Consider the following 16,019-nt stretch of genomic DNA (forward strand, 5'->3'; position numbering starts at 1 on the left):
TTATTGTGGTGGGGGCTACTACTACTAATAAGTTGTAGGCATGGGATAAAGAATCAAGATATTTGCCTATGTCAGAGGTTTTAGAGTAGGACTCTCCTACCTTGGCTGCAAAGTGGCAGCACCTAGAGCGTTTTAATAAATATTGGTCCCATTCCGTATTAATTCTCTTTTAATCGTCTGTGGTGCTGCCTGGGCAGGGTTTTAAAAAAAAAAAAAAAAGCCCTCCCTACTGAGCACCCAAGTCTGAGACCCACTGGTTTAGAAACTATCGAAGAGGTTCCAGCTGTTCGAGACCGCTCTTCCGTGCTCTCGCGAGGAAATCCGGCTACCGGAAGTGCCTGGAGCGCGCGCGCGCGCGCGCGGCGGCGGCAGCCGACGCGTTGGGGGAGAACTGGAGGCAGAGGCCGCCCGGGTCGCGTTGGCTGCCGTGGGGCATCTGGCAAGTACCGCCACCATCCGGGCTCTGTGCGAAGGGCCGGGGGCGGAGGAGGCGCCGGCGCCGGACCCGGGCAGGACGGCCCCGGGGGGGGGGCCCCTGCCGGCCTCCGATTAGGGGTGTAGCTGCAGGGCCGCCCCCATGTTGCGTTTCCCGACCTGTTTCCCGTCCTTCCGGGTGGTGGGAGAGAAGCAGCTACCGCAGGAGATCATCTTCCTGGTCTGGTCACCCAAGCGGGATCTCATTGCTCTGGCCAATACGGCGGGCGAGGTGAGTGAGTCGGCGTGCAGCCCCGAGGACACCGAGCCCGGGCCACCTGTGTACCCCGCCCCTTCCTCCAGCCCTGCTGAAAACTTTAAGTGAATCTAAGGGGCCACGTATGGGAAAGGTCATTTATACGCCCACCGCCCGCATTTTATGGCCAGAACAACAGTTTTCATGCAGCTTAACGCAGTCATACAGTCCTGCATCCCCAAGACTTTCAGTTATTTGTTAAATGGGCTTTTTAAAGGCTCATGTGTCACTCATGAGCTAGACATAGTAGTAGGTCCACAGACTCTGCAGTTAGTTTACTTGCAGTTTAGGGAGAAGAAAGATGAATTATTGTCAGACTTGAGCTGCGAATGTGCGTGTCTATAGCTGCCACAGAGGATGTTTAAGAATCTTTATTCTGTTGTCCAAGTTATACAGAATGGGTTGGATAGCCATCACTGGATTCCTGATTGAATGTGCATGAGTGTTGTCAGTTAACATTTCTAGTTCACATTGTATTACGCTTCATCAAGTGTAACCGGGTTGTAACTTTCTGCTGAGAGTTTTTAGTTACTTGGCAGCCATTTTGTAAGGAAACCTTCACCTTGGCTTCTTTACTCCTTTGGCTTTTGGCAGGTTTCCAGATAGTTATCTGTCCAGGTGAGAGTTGTGTGGTGTGCAGCCAACCTTGGAATCTAGGTGGTAAAGAGAACTTAGCAGTCAGGGAAACTTAGCAGCCTGCAAAACTGTGTTGACTGTCATGACCTCGTTGTCAGGGTATTGATATCTGCTTTCTCAAGGCCCTCTATGAAATCTTCTAGTTTCTCTCCACTGCCAGGGTGTTTTGGAACGCTTTCTTGGCCCTGAGAGAAGTGCAGTTAGTACAGCCACAACAGTAGGAGAGAAGGGAGAGAATGGGAGCATCACTGTGATCAGATGGATAGATGTAATCAATTGTGGGCATTTGTTGCTTCCATTTTCTCAGTGAAGAAGAAGGGGCGCTGTTTAGGAGTGAGGATGGAGAAGAAAATATTGGAATTTTGAGGAGAAAAGAGAGGTATGAAAAAGCTGACAAGTGGACTGGTGAAACTTGGTAGGATTGTTCATCAGTATTAAGAGCCACATGAGGTTAGTGATTTGTAGTGAAACTAGTGAGCATGGTCGTATGTCTCTTCTGTTCAGCTGTATGGGTGCAGACATGGTCAGGTTTAACCAGAGTTGTTGTGACTAACTGTGACAAAGCAAGAGAGATGCAAGGGGGTTGAAGTTATATGTAAGAGGAGTGATTGTAATGATGAACTTTGGATTGTAACCTGATTAGGGAAGTGAGGTCATGTGTTGGGTGAGGGACAATGAGTTGGTCGGTGGTAGAGTCAATGGCTTGTATGTCTTGGTGAGGTTGAAGAATTGAAGTTGGGTATCTGGGATGAGCAGGAGAGATACAGGTGGTGATGGAAAGTGAGAGGTTTGCAACTGAAGATTATGGCGGCATTTGTAGTTGTTGGTAATGACAAGGTCACAGGCATGACCCTGGGAGTGACTGAGGTGAGGTAGAGGATGTGATCATTGAAGAAGAGGTAGTTGAGCACCAAAAAGCCAGGACATTGTATCTCTTGAAATCACCAAGAATGATGATGAGTAGTGTTAGAAAGCATGAGTGAGCCAGACAGGAGTCCAAATCTCCCAGGAATGGGAGGGGGTGCAGGGGGATGGCCTAGGAGTCTATAGGTGACTGCAGTTAAGAGGGATAGCAGGCCGTATGGTCTGATTGCATATGATTCAAAGTTAGAGGATTTTAGAGAAGAGAAGAAAAACCAGTGAGAAATGGCATCAAGGAGGAAATCTTTATCTCCTAGCCCAGCAGTAGTATAGGGAACATGGTGTGCAAAACGGCCACCACCTGAGAATCCTGTAGGGAAGCAGTGTCCTCAGGTGAGAAGTACATTTCAGGGAAGACAGTGAAGATACAGGGGATCTTGATACCTGACCATGAATTCCAGAGGGCACAGAGGAAGGGTTTCAGAAGTAAGGAAAGTCAGAGATGGGCTCAGAAAAGAGCACCGGGTCTCGGGGATGAGCGATTCCTTGGGAGTCCTGGCTTCCCTGTAACCAAGAGTGAAGGAAGGATGCTATGAGATAAGGCAGGGAGTGGTAAAGCTGTGAGTGCAGGGAACTAAGAAGGTGTGTGTGGGGGGGGAATCTTCAGGAGCACATGCAGTTCGAGGCCTTTTCTTCATTTCTACCGGTTGTATAGAGGATAGAGTAGGGACAGTTTTACTTCTGAAGCACAAGGAACTCCAGGGCATCATCTTTATCCTCCAAGGTGGGAATATACCCGGTGGAAATGGAAATTTGGAATGACTAAGTGACTTGTCTGAGATCCTTGGCCAGTAAGTAACACAGCTGAAATTATCTGATTCCAAGTTTAGTGTTACTTGATCTTATACAGCTGCCTTTCCAGTTCTGTTTGTGTCCTTTATTGCTTTTTTCGTTATCTTCTTGGGCAGCCTTATTCCTTTCTAAAAGATAAGTCTCTTATTGACATGAAAGTTATAGGGTACAGGGTTAAATTAGACCTTGTTTCAGCCATTTCTTTGAAAATACCTTAAGTTCATTCAGACACTTTTGTCTTCGAATTTCTTCTGATAGCTGAATATTATACTTGATATGATTTTTTAAAAATTTTATAGTGGGAATCTAGGTATATTTTATTTTTGGAAACGGATTTTTTATTATTTGCCATTATATCTGTTTTGTCTCAGGTTTTACTTCATCGACTTGCAAGTTTTCATCGAGTTTGGAGTTTTCCACCAAATGAAAATACAGGAAAGGAAGTGACCTGTCTGGCTTGGAGACCAGATGGCAAACGTAATGATAGTATTGTAAAAAATACATTTTTGTTGTTCAGAAGGAGTATTCTGTAAAGAGAACTTATTTCCAGAAAGAATTGATTGTTCTTATTATATACTAGAATTCTAAATTTGGGAACTTTGTTTTTTCAAATGCTTTAGAGTGTTTTCATAGAACTCAGATTAATTCTACCATCTTGTTTCTTGGCAAAGATATCTCTAAAATGAAATCTGACTTCTTGGCAAAGATAAGGCTGAAAAGAAATTTGATGGGAATATACAGAGTACTTTGGTTTTGTTCTTTCGCTATCATGTTGTCCTGCACTGTTTACCCTAAGCTTCATTTGTCACTCACTAGTCAGTTCAGTGACATCATGGCCCTTTTCTCCCCAGAATGTGTTTTAGCATTAAATGTGTGGCTCATAAATATTCTCTCTGCACATTTGCTTGCCTCACCTGAAGCACTGTCAGTTCTGACCCCGCTTCCTGCAACTTCTGTGTGATCTTACTCCTTTTGGTGCCCTGTATGTTGTAGCTTGCTGCATTGTAGCTCTGAGGACTGAACTCTCCTCTTCCATGTGTTGTTACAAGGACAGCCATTGTTCGAGCTGTTGTACATGTCCAGTCAGCACAGGAAAATGCTACAAATCATACAGCTTAAAGTTCACCTGTATCATTGGTGCTTAAAAAAAGAAAAAGAATTGTTTTTGTAAAGTGATATGTACTCCTCATTGCTTGCTTTTTTTCTAGATAAATATAAGTATGTAAAAATGCCCTGAAAGCCTATCACTTTACAGATAACAACTATTTTTGTCTGTACTCATTTTGCTTCGTTCTTGTTTCATCTTTTACGTAAAAACAAAGTATGTGTAAAATTAAAGAACTTTTGTAAGTAATAATTTGAGATCTTGCACTATTCATCCAAAAATGCCACGATCTCAAAAATTCTGAAAGTCAGTGTGTGTGAAAGTGTATTTAAGTAGATGATATTTTTATCATTAAAAAATGTCTTGTGATTTTCGACAGTAAAATAGGGGTTTTTTTGGTAATGATTATTTCAAGATTGCTTTAAATCGTTTTGAAGAAGAGGAGACTTGGATTGCCTCACATCTAGCAAAGCTTCATATATTGGTATACAGTGAAAATCACAGCCCTCTATTTAGAAATTCTTCAATTTGATATGTTAGGAAGATGTTAATGACTTATGTAGAGAAACTATACTAGATAATCCAGCCACAGTGAAAGGAAGAAGACCCATCGGTATTTGATGGCCCTGTTCATTAAGGGTTAGAAATAAAAAAGAGTAAAAAAAAAACCTTCCAAGAACCAAGCAGATTGAATCACTTTTCAACTTTTAGGTGGGGACCAATATGTCTTGGTGATAACGATATTTTTGTTTATTTGTTGATGCCTGTTCTGTATTTTCTGCTTGACATCAGGGTTCCAGTCTAGAGGCTCTGATATGTAAGATGTTAAGAACAGTACACGAGAAAGTAGTAGATTGCTCATGAAAGTTTGAGCATTTGAAAATAAGTGTAGGTAACAGCATAACTATATGCAAGGGTATCTTTTAGTTTTTTAATTATTTAAAGCAAGGATTTGGGGGTTAAATCATTTCTATGATTATGGTGTATTTAAAATAGTAAAATTGGGGAAGCAATGAAATACCCATTTTTCTCAAATATTACACTAACTTATTCTAATTATTTCTTCTTTAGTTTTGGCCTTTGCTCTTGCTGACACCAAGAAAATCGTTTTGTGTGATGTAGAAAAACCTGAAAGCTTGCACTCTTTTTCTGTGGAGGCTCCAGTTTCTTGTATGCATTGGATGGAAGTGACCGTCGAGAGCAGGTTGAGTAATAAAAAAAGAAAAACCCCAGTAGTCACAGTAGGATGTTTTTGAAATTCTCATTTTTTAAAAGTGGAAACTTAGGAGTATCTGGGTGTTGAGTATGTGTACATTGCATTTAACTTTTTGTTTTAAGCTTATCAAGACACAGTTTTTTTAATGCTCTGTTGGGTTTTTTTTCTCTTGAAAAAATCTTTTTTCTTATTGGAGCAGTAATGCCTCAATGGCCAAGATTTTTCTTTTCAGTTACTTTTAACGGTTTATATCGATGACTTATACATTCAAGGAATATTAATTAAAATTATTGATAAGCAAATTGAGGTTCTGTTTTCCTTTTCATCATATATTTCACCTGGAGCTTTGTGTTTTTGTGTCTCAGTAAATATTCTTAGAGTACAAAAAGTGCTGAATTGAGCATTCTGTTTTGATGCTGAATGGGTTCTTTCTGTGTTCATGGTCCCTATAGTTTCCTTATTTTGTGAAAATAATTTTGCCTTGGTCTGTGAAGTCAAGTACTACATCAGGTTTGCAGTAAAGATGGCTTAAAGGATCAGTGGACTTAGTGAATACTGAAAATAAAAGTTTCTTTTTTGAGGAAATACAATAATTTTCTTTTCATTCTAATTAAGTTTTAAGTTAATATCAAATGTATTTGTAAACCCTGATTATTAATTGACAAATTTCCCAAGAAAGGGACTGTAAAGCATTAGATAACAAGGTCTAGCCTAGGGTTTGAAATTCACTGTAGATAAAACAGTGATTAATCCATCATCAAATAATCAAAGGTTGTAAATGGTCATGTGAATTCATAGAAGATTAGAGGAACAGAATATACCATGTAATTTCTATCCCAGTCCAGTTACCTGCTAAGTGTATTCCTAACACACTTTTCATTAAGAGTTCAGAAATATTATGTGGAGATTCCAGGGTCTCTCAGGACACTACTTTTTCACCTTCTTACTCATTTATTTCCAGCCATATTCGGAGGTAGGATTGAAAAAAAGGGGGGGGGGATAAATAAGACTGTTTCAAAATACGTGGTGTCATCTTATGTACCTGCTGGGTTTTTACATCTTCATACGTATGTAAGCTATAGAAGCCATCATTACATTATATAATAATTGCAGTGTTCTTTACGGTTACTCTTGGAACTTGTATGTTCAGTGTTGGTTCCTAGAGGAGAGTTAAGTCAGTCAGTCTGTATCTGGTGCTGATACTGAATACATTTGAATACATTTTATATGCTGAGAAAATTGTTGATAAATATTTGTTCCTCTAAATGTAAAGTGGGTAGGCTGATTTTTTTCCCCAGAATTAAAGTTATAAGTAAATGAAGAAATTCCAACTTTTCTATTTCTTGTTTGTGATTGTTATAGTGACTATTTTACAGTGGTAAACTGTGTGTGGCATCTGTTTACTTGGTAATGTGTGATGTATAAAATTGGGCATTTAAAAAAACTAGTATTTTTTAATGGAAAGAAAAGTAGAATCTTTGTTTTTATAATACTTGTTTTTGTTTTGTTTTCACCTTTTTAGTGTTCTGACGTCCTTTTATAATTCTGAGGATGAATCAAATCTTCTCTTACCTAAACTTCCTACACTGCCAAAAAAGTAAGTATCAGAGTTTAATTTCATTGGAATTAATCTTGCATATTTCTTTCCTTTCCTTTTAACACTCTGACAATTTTCTCATGTGTTTTAAAAAATGCATTTCTGGTTTTTTTCTAGTTATAGCAACACCTCAAAAATATTTAGGTAAGATATGCCTGTTTTCCTTGCAAGTAAGATAATCTTTTATTATTTGAAAGATATAGTTAAAGATAACCCAATTTATTTTTATATTTTAGTGAAGAAAATTCTGATGAAATTATTAAGCTTTTGGGAGACGTCAGGTAAATCTTGCAGATATCTTAAATATTTAACAAGTCTTATTTTCTTAAATTTGATATTTGATATTTGAGGCGGTTTTTAGACTAAAGTTCCAAGGACAGTTTCCTTATTTGTCATGTTATTTCATTGCTGACAAATACCTCTGAACAATAAACAGACAATATCTATTATTTACTTGTTCTTATTCTATGATACTTGGTTGTGTCAAGTTTAATATTATGATGTACTTTTATTTTAAAAAGTAAAGGAGGGTGGAAGTGCTAGAGTTTCTAAAATTTAAATTTAAGTGTTCAAGTTCTTTAAGCTCACTTAATGCATTTAGCATCAGAGCCATGATAAAACTGTTGGTGCTTTATATTAACTGGAAAAGAGATGATTTTGTTATTGAGAGTATACAAATATAATCATCATTAAAATAATATATTCTTATTTTACTGTAAACTGATGTTTTTTAGGCTGGATGAAATTTATGTTGTTCCTTTGAAAGAAAGGAATAAGCCCCATGTGACTGAGGCTTGGTGAATTTGTTGCGGGATTCAGTTCCCCACAAGGAAGCTTGAACATGCAGATTATGTGAGGGCAGGAGCATGTCTTGGTTTAAGAACTCACCCCTGTCTGTTGTCCTCAGCTTGTTGCATTATTTTTAATTAGGCTTAATATTCTTGTCCTTGGAGGAAGCTCTGCATTTATTGAGCTTTATGCTTATGGAATGTTCAAAATTGCTCGAGTCACTGGGGTAAGTTTTGCTTTAAAATCTTCCTTTTTGTTTCTCTTAGAATATAGCAGCTGACTGATTTATGGAAAAAGAATAAAACATTACTTATTTTCCTTAATTTCAGTTATTAGAATTATTTGTTCTTAAATGTTAAAAGGATAATTTTCCTACTAAGAATAGTGATATGATGTCTATGAAGATCAGGGGCTCTTAGTGGAATTAGTCAAAAATTTTTTTCTTAACAAAAAGATTGGTATGATACACTGGATTATGATTTAATGTTTTTCTAGTCTTGTGGTGTTTAAGAGCTACACTTTGTGATTGGAATTTGATAAACATCATCAGAAGCAATCTTATGCTCAGTCTCGGTCTTCTCCATATCTTTTTCTTCTTATTCTTACAGTTCCCTAAAAGGGTAGAAAATGTTATAGGCTCTGTGGGAATGTTAGTTCTCCAACACTTAGTTTGGGCCCCTTGTTGTGGGGGGGGCGGTGTTTGTGTCCTTGCAACTAAGAGGACACATGCCTTCATGTGCCACGTGTGTGGCAGGAGCCAGGCATGTGTTTCTGCTTTTTAGAGCTCTGAATATTTGCCTCCTATATTGTAAGCAGATGCAGTCTAGCAATAACACTAAATATAATGGAGATTTGACTGTTTTACAGATTGTTGGTACTTGTCTTGCATTATGTCTATCAAGTGATTTGAAATCATTGTCAGTGGTCACAGAAGTTTCCACCAGTGGTGCCCCAGAAGTTTCGTACTTTCAGGTGAGTACTGGAACCTAATAGCAGCAGAGGGTAAATATATATTTTTAAAGGTTTTATAGTTTTTTATTATCCATTTCACTGGATTCTCATGGTCATTGAAACAAAACAAAGCAAAAAAAATCGACTTGGAGCTTCTAAGACATATATAGAGTCTTACTGGTGAATACCTTACTATTCCAATGGCACAGCATAATTAATATGGTCTATTAATGACCATATTAACTCATTGCTATACCAGTTCCATCTTTGTACCAAGTGTTTTCTTAGGATTCTGACCCTAATAATAATAAAAGCTAATATTTATTAATTGTTTAATATGTGCCCAGTACTGAGTGATTCAGTATAATTCATTTGAATCCTCACAATAACCCAATAGGTGGGTACTATTATCCCCTTTTTATAGTTGAGTAAATGGGCACACAAACTGTAATTTGCTTGGTGAGCATTGGAAAGTGATGCTGCACAGTCTGGCTCCAGAGTTGGTGCTCTTAACTAACACATTGCCTCTTGTGTAAGATGACTACTTAATGTTGGGAAAACCCTTTTTCATTGTGTGCTGTTTGTATCATAGATTGTGGAAACTGGGCTCCTGTAGAGTATTTAGATTGTAGCCTTGTCTTCAAGAAAAGCTTTCCTAAAATTTCATCTCAGATAACCCAGCCACTTAGCCTAAGTATTGCAGGAACTCTCAAACAAAAGTAGGGTGAAAAGATGCAAGGTGTGATGCATGTGATGCCTTCCAACATTCGTTGTATTCAGAACATCAGAGAACTCTTAACTTCCTGGCGTTTGCTGGAACAGTTGTTCATATTTGCTCTTCATCTTAAGGTTCTGTGAAAATGTGATTTCTAGGATTGCATTTGGTGCTGTAATAAAATGATTCACTATTTATGTGAGATTTGTAATAGGTATTTTTCAAACAACTTTATTGAGATAATTCATGTACCATTGTAATAGATATTTCACTTGTATTTATCAATAACTATAATTCCTTTAAAATTTTTACAGATATTTGTGATCATTTTTTAAATTCCTCATAAGAGTATTATAAAATAGATTATTACATTTATTCTAACTATGTAGAAGGGGTTGCTAACCTCGAGAGGGTGTTCTGTGCATAGTTAGACACTGCAGATTAGAAAATCCTAAGATTATATTCTGTTACTCTCCAAACCGTTATGCTCAAAAGGAGCAGAATTCTGGCATAGTCTTTCTGATACGTAGTTAGACTTTGACTCTTCTTTAAAAGAAGTAAATATGTCTGCTTGTGACTTACTTTATTATTTTGATTTGACAGCTTGAAACCAATCTATTGTACTCTTTCTTACCTGAAGTAACTCGAATGGCCAGAAAGTTTACTCATATTTCAGCTCTTTTACAGGTATTTATTTATAGCTTGTTTTATGTGACTGTTTACTATAAATTTCTAATGTTCTGTAAATAAAAAACTTGAAAATCTTACTTCTTAAAGCCAACTTTATGTGGCAGAGGTGTCTAGTCTGATAGACAAGTTTATAATGTCCATTAAAGCAAGAAAGAGAAATTTAATTGAAAATCTACTCTCACCCATCTCTATTTCTCCAAAGGAAAAGAAAAAAAGTAGTTTAAACCTTTTTAAACATTCTCATAAATAAAACAATATTTTGGAATTTTAAAAGTTTTTTTACAAATAAAGTAGTATGGAAAACATCATATCAGTTAGCTTTTGTACATGATAAATGCACCCCAAATTAGCTTGTGATTGGTGTTTTAGTCGACGATTTGGGCTGGGCTTAGCTAGAAGGTTCTGTTGTTCTGGGCCAGGTTCAGCTATTCGGGGCTGGGCTTGGTCGTACATTGGTGGTCAGCTGGCTGGTCCAAGTGTCCCATAGCTGTGATGGCTTTGTCTGGACTGCACATTCCTCATCTCCCAGCCAGCTGGACCAGGCTTGTTCATGAAGTGGTGGCCACGGCAGGGTGTCAAGAGTGCAAGTGGAAGCATGCAAAACCTTCTGGGGCCTTAGACTTCTGCTTTGGTCACACTAAGACCCACGGCCAGCCCGGATTGAAGGACTGAAGAAATTGAGTCTACATCTGCATAGAGAAGCTACAAAGAACTGTGGCCTTCTTTTATCAATCTGTCACAGTCACTAATGTACTTCATGTCAAAGATTTCTGGAGATTAGTGTCTTTTTAAAAGGATACTGTTTGAAAATTGAATAGTTGACCAGTCAGCATTTTGACAGTTACTGTATATAAAATGCATCTTATATGTAAAAAGCTGGAAAATATCTGTTTTACCAGATAAAAATTGAATTTGAGAAAGTTTGATAGTTAAGTGATTATCAAGTGTTAGCTATGGTCTTTTCTTTCTCAGGCTTAACTGAGTTAAAAGTGATTTATAGTAAATTTTGGAGTTCTTTGAGACAGTCGACAGTAAGAAACATGTATTATTTAGGTAGCATGTTGACTTAAATATTTTTTGCTACTTTAATATTTTTTTCTTCTTGTTAATAGTATATAAATTTGTCACTGACATGTATGTGTGAAGCATGGGAAGAAATATTGATGCAGATGGATTCTCGTCTCACCAAGTTTGTGCAGGTAATATACCTGGAGTTTCCCATGGAAGGTGTTAAAGAATGCACGTTATCCTTATTTACTTCATGAAGGACATGAGAAAAATCAGTCTGTTTTGTAAAAGGCTCAGATCATGATTTCTTTCAAACGGTTTGGTCTAACCTCATACTATTATCTCAGAGAGTGATACACCAGCTCTTCCCCTTGGTACAACTTAGGTGGGGACAGGATTGTGAAGTGGAGCTGGTAGGGCTTGGGGATTAAGGACAGGAGTTGGAAGAGCTGACTGGTTGTTTTCCTGTAACTGCTATTCAGATCATCAATTTAAATATGAATTTGAGAGAAGGTTAAGGGTAAGAAAGGGAGTCATGTTCCTGTAATTTTGAATAAATATGCTTATAATTTAAAAAATACCTATTCTGATTTTATTGATCTTTCTCTAGGAAAAGAATACAACCACATCAGTGCAAGATGAATTCATGGACTTGCTGTTGTGGGGAAAAGCAAGGTAATGAGCTCATATTAGGTACTCTTGCTTTTCCTTCTCTTTTTAAAGTAATTTATTTCAAAAGCAATTCACATTCATTGTAAAAAAAAAAAAAAAAAAAAAGAAAAGAAAATTCTGGTGCACAAAGACCAAAAAAGTAGTATATATTTTTCTAGGCTTTTTCATTCACGTATTTATTTTTTACGTAAATGTGATCATTCTGAGTGTATGTATAATATATGTAAATATATTATATATGTACTTTTTAAATGTATAAAAATTTTTAAATTCTATGTAGCCAAATCAATCTTTTCCTTTATTGTATTTGCCTTAACATTATTCTTAAAAAGATCTTTTCCATATTAAGTGTTCAAAGCTCTGTATTTTCCTCCAGAGATTTTTTTGTGGTTTATGTTTTTATTCCATTTACATGTTCCAGATATGATTTATTTGGTCATATGCTGTGGAAGACTAACTTCTTTCTTTTTAAGTGTTTAGGTAATTGCCCAGTATAATTCATTGAGTGTTACACTTTCTTCTTACTGATGTGAAATACCATTTTAGCATATAGTATATCCTTATATCTACTTCAGTCTGTTCCTAGACTTTATTGTTTCCCGTTTTGTCCATTTCTTTGTGAGTACAACAAAGTCTTAATTTTTGTTGGGCTATTTCTTTTTATTTATTTTGTTTAAAAATCTTGTTTGTTCTTTGAAATTTAAACGTTTTAAGTGATGCATTCAGATTTTGAATAGAGAAGACTAAAAATACTTTCTTTTTCATTCTAGTGCTGAACTTCAGACCCTCTTAATGAACCAGTTAACAGTAAAGGTGCAGTTATCTTTGTATTTTAATGACTATGAACACATTCCTAATTTTTTTTAGAATGGCATATAGTATCTTACTTGTATGCTGAATACTTTTTTTTCTCTTAATTAGGGCTTAAAAAAGCTTGGCCAATCTATAGAGTCATCATATTCCAGTATACAAAAATTGGTTATAAGTCACTTACAGAGGTATGAAGGTGATGTAGAATCTTTTGGTATTGCATCTACATGTACTTGGCATTGGTCTTCTTTCTGCAACCTTCTTTTCATCATCTGGCATTCTCTGTTTGAGCCTCTTCTGGCTAAAATTGTTGCATTAGCACTTGAGGGGACTCTTGGAGTGCCCAAGATTTAAAGAGTCAATAATGGTAATTCTGCTTTATGAAATAACTTCCCAACATCTTTTCACCACCCGAGGCCCTGTCTGGGCTTTTATCTCACCCAGACAGCCATGAGGTATGTCTTGAATAGGGCATATACCCTTTTTTGAGTGGTGAAATTAAGTAAGTTTGTATATCATTTTATATGTTATGTAAAAGCATGTCTATATTTTTGCATTTAACTCTGTGGCAAGGTGTTGGTTATGATTATCCTCATTTAGAAGAAACTGAAGTTCAGAATGGTTATATATGGCTGACCCAAAGTTATTAAGTGTCAGAGCCAAGACTGTCCCAGGTCTTCAAGTCTCATGCTATTTCTAGCTACAGCTACCTCACTGAAGCAGTTTGCAGGTAGATGTTCAGTGTTTGACTTAAATTTTGATAAATTTCTTTATGCTGAGACCCTGGGCCTTACTATATCACCTCCTGTTTTGATCACTTTAGGACCCTCTGGCCTGGTCTCTTCCAGTCCACATTATGCCCCTCAAATATATTCTCCACAGTGGATCTGATCATGTTACTCTTATTTAAAAACTTCCAGTGCCTTCCCACTTCTTAGGACTAATACCTTTGGATGGCTGCCTATCTGCTTCACCTACACTGGTGGCCTTCTCAAACTTGACAGTTTTTCTCCTACCCAGGGCTTTTGTACAGCCCTTTTGCTTTCTGGAACACTCCCACCCTGTTCTTCACTTGCATTCTCTAGCTCTCAGCTCAAATCTCACTTGTTCAGAGAAGCCTTCTCTAATCCCCAGACTAGATCAGGTTCTTCTGTTAGATCTGCACCTGGTGTGTTTCCTTTAAGGCATTTATGGTAGTTGGAATGATATACTGTCTGATTGTATGGTTATGACTGTCTCCCCCATTATACTGGCAGTGTTATGAGGACCCTTTCACTTTGTTCACCGTTAAGTCCCCAGTATTTAGCATAGTGCCGGACCTAAAGTTGGAGCTTAATAAATATTTGTTGAATGTTAAATACATAGCTGTTGGGTGAACAATATGACCATATGACTATCTTAAAAGCGCCAGGACTAACTGTGGAGCATAATTTGATCTTACAAAGTTTAATCTTGTGGTCATATATTCATCTCACTAGTCACGACAACCCAATGATTCTTCTACAACTTTTCAAAATAATTTTGAGAAATAATTGTTTCTCATAGAAAGAAAAAGTTACTTTCAGTTTTTATTTCTGAAAACTTAACTTAGAAATATTCAAGCAAGATAGTAGCTGCCTGCCGCCTTGATGATGGTGTTTCTGCTCTGTTTTTGATAGTGGCTCAGAGTCTTTATTATACCATTTGAGTGAACTGAAAGGAATGGCTTCATGGAAGCAAAAATATGAACCTCTTGGACTAGATGCTTCAGGAATTGAAGGTGGTAATTTAATTCCTCAATAGACTGCATTAAATCCACTTTACTTATTTGACAAATGATATTTATTTATTTACTTCCTTTTAGATGCTATTACTGCAGTGGGTTCTTTCATACTCAAGGCAAATGAACTTCTTCAGTAAGTATTGGGGATACTTGAATCTTGGAATCATTGACTTGAGAATGTTTTACTTTTTACTTATAAATAAGAACCTAGCAAATTGTGATTTTCTAAAAATGAGTTTTTAAGTTTTTATCAAAATTATACTTTACATGATTAAAACAATCCAGTAGCACAGCAGTTTCATACATTAAAGTGGTATTTTCCTGTCCCGCCCATCCTCACCCCAGGTCCTCTTTCCAGGGGGAATCCTTTTAACTATTTCTGGTTTTAGGTCTGTAGGTTACTTCCATATTTCTAAATTGTATGACTGTACTGCCTTTCTTTTACTTACCAGTTTTGAGAAATTATTCTTCTCTGTGTGTCTGTCTTTCCTAGACTCTGCTTGCTTTCTCCTTGCACAGTCTGCCTTGCTCACATCCTCAGGCTCTCCGCCATCTCAGGGGCAGTGTCACACCCCTGGAACTCCCTCTGTCCCTGCTGCCTCCTCCATTACCCTCCCCCTGCCTGCACCAGCCTGCGTGCGGGCTCCCTCTCGTGCAGCCACCGCCCTGGCGTTTTCTTCATTGCTTTCATGGGTTAGATCCTTACTTCCAGGATCTCCTCTGTTTCTTGGTTCATTTAATCACTTTGTGGAAAATATCTTCCAGTAACTTAGAAAACGGATGTGTGAGGGTAAGCTTTGTGTGTCCTTTTGTGTCTTTTCTCCTTCTGCGACACTTAATTGATGGTTTTGCCTGGGTATAGATTATGAAGGGGGATTCATTTTCTCATAGAACCTTCAAAGCTTTGCTCCATTGTATTTTGGCCTTTTTGTTGCCAATGGAAGGTCTGGTGCTTCTGATTCTCATTCCTTTGTGTGCTATTTTTTTCCTCCTCTCAAAAAGCTTTATTCATCCTTGATATGTTGAAATTTCACAATAGAGTTTTAAATGTGGGTCTTCGCATTTGTTGTACTCATAATAAGAAAATGCCATTTTAACCTGAATTCTATATTGTATTATTATTTTGACAATTTCCTCTTCTCCCTCTCCTTTTTTTTAAACTAGATTTTTGTTCTAGAAATCTAGTTAGTCAGATATTAGACTTCATGGATTGATCTTCTGTCATTTATTTTTACTCTCATTTTTTTAATATCTTTTGTCTTTTCTATTTCCTGTGAAATTTTCTTGACTTAATTATCCAATGCTATCATTCATCATAGACAATTATTGAGCATTTAACTATGTTTTAAACACTATTCTAGATGCTGAGGGTATAGCAGTAAACAAAACTGATAAAAAAAATCTTGCCTTCATGGATATTATATTCTTACATGATGAGACAGACAATAAAGAAATGAATAATTAAAACATACAGCAAGTCAGATAGTGATAAGTAGTGGTGGGAAAAGCTAATGAGGGAAGGAGGACCTAGGGCATGCTGGGAGTAGGGGTGCAATTTTTTGGTCAGGGAAGGCCTCACTGAGAAGGTGATGTTGGAGAGAGGAGGGAGTGAGCCCTGTTACTTT

At 37.3% G+C, this 16,019-nt stretch overlaps 1 protein-coding gene across 2 annotated transcripts in view; it reads left to right on the plus strand.

The window, feature by feature from the left end:
- Window positions 1–577: 577 nt before the first annotated feature.
- Window positions 578–16,019, plus strand: part of ANAPC4 (anaphase promoting complex subunit 4) — a gene marked incomplete at its 5' end in the record, with an annotated part of 41,914 nt that continues 26,472 nt past the window's right edge. For both annotated transcript variants that reach the window (XM_079698431.1, XM_079698430.1), the window contains 15 exons: window positions 578–706; window positions 3,451–3,556; window positions 5,256–5,388; window positions 6,923–6,997; window positions 7,115–7,141; window positions 7,234–7,278; window positions 7,928–8,012; window positions 8,654–8,758; window positions 10,056–10,139; window positions 11,255–11,341; window positions 11,761–11,825; window positions 12,593–12,635; window positions 12,744–12,820; window positions 14,291–14,391; window positions 14,476–14,527. In XM_079698431.1, coding sequence (XP_079554557.1) covers window positions 578–706; window positions 3,451–3,556; window positions 5,256–5,388; window positions 6,923–6,997; window positions 7,115–7,141; window positions 7,234–7,278; window positions 7,928–8,012; window positions 8,654–8,758; window positions 10,056–10,139; window positions 11,255–11,341; window positions 11,761–11,825; window positions 12,593–12,635; window positions 12,744–12,820; window positions 14,291–14,391; window positions 14,476–14,527 — 1,214 coding nt within the window. The remainder of the gene's footprint in view (window positions 707–3,450; window positions 3,557–5,255; window positions 5,389–6,922; window positions 6,998–7,114; window positions 7,142–7,233; window positions 7,279–7,927; window positions 8,013–8,653; window positions 8,759–10,055; window positions 10,140–11,254; window positions 11,342–11,760; window positions 11,826–12,592; window positions 12,636–12,743; window positions 12,821–14,290; window positions 14,392–14,475; window positions 14,528–16,019) is intronic.

The sequence above is a fragment of the Hyperoodon ampullatus genome, assembly GCF_949752795.1.
Source record: "Hyperoodon ampullatus genome assembly, chromosome: 1".
NCBI classification, from domain to species: Eukaryota; Metazoa; Chordata; class Mammalia; order Artiodactyla; family Ziphiidae; genus Hyperoodon; species Hyperoodon ampullatus.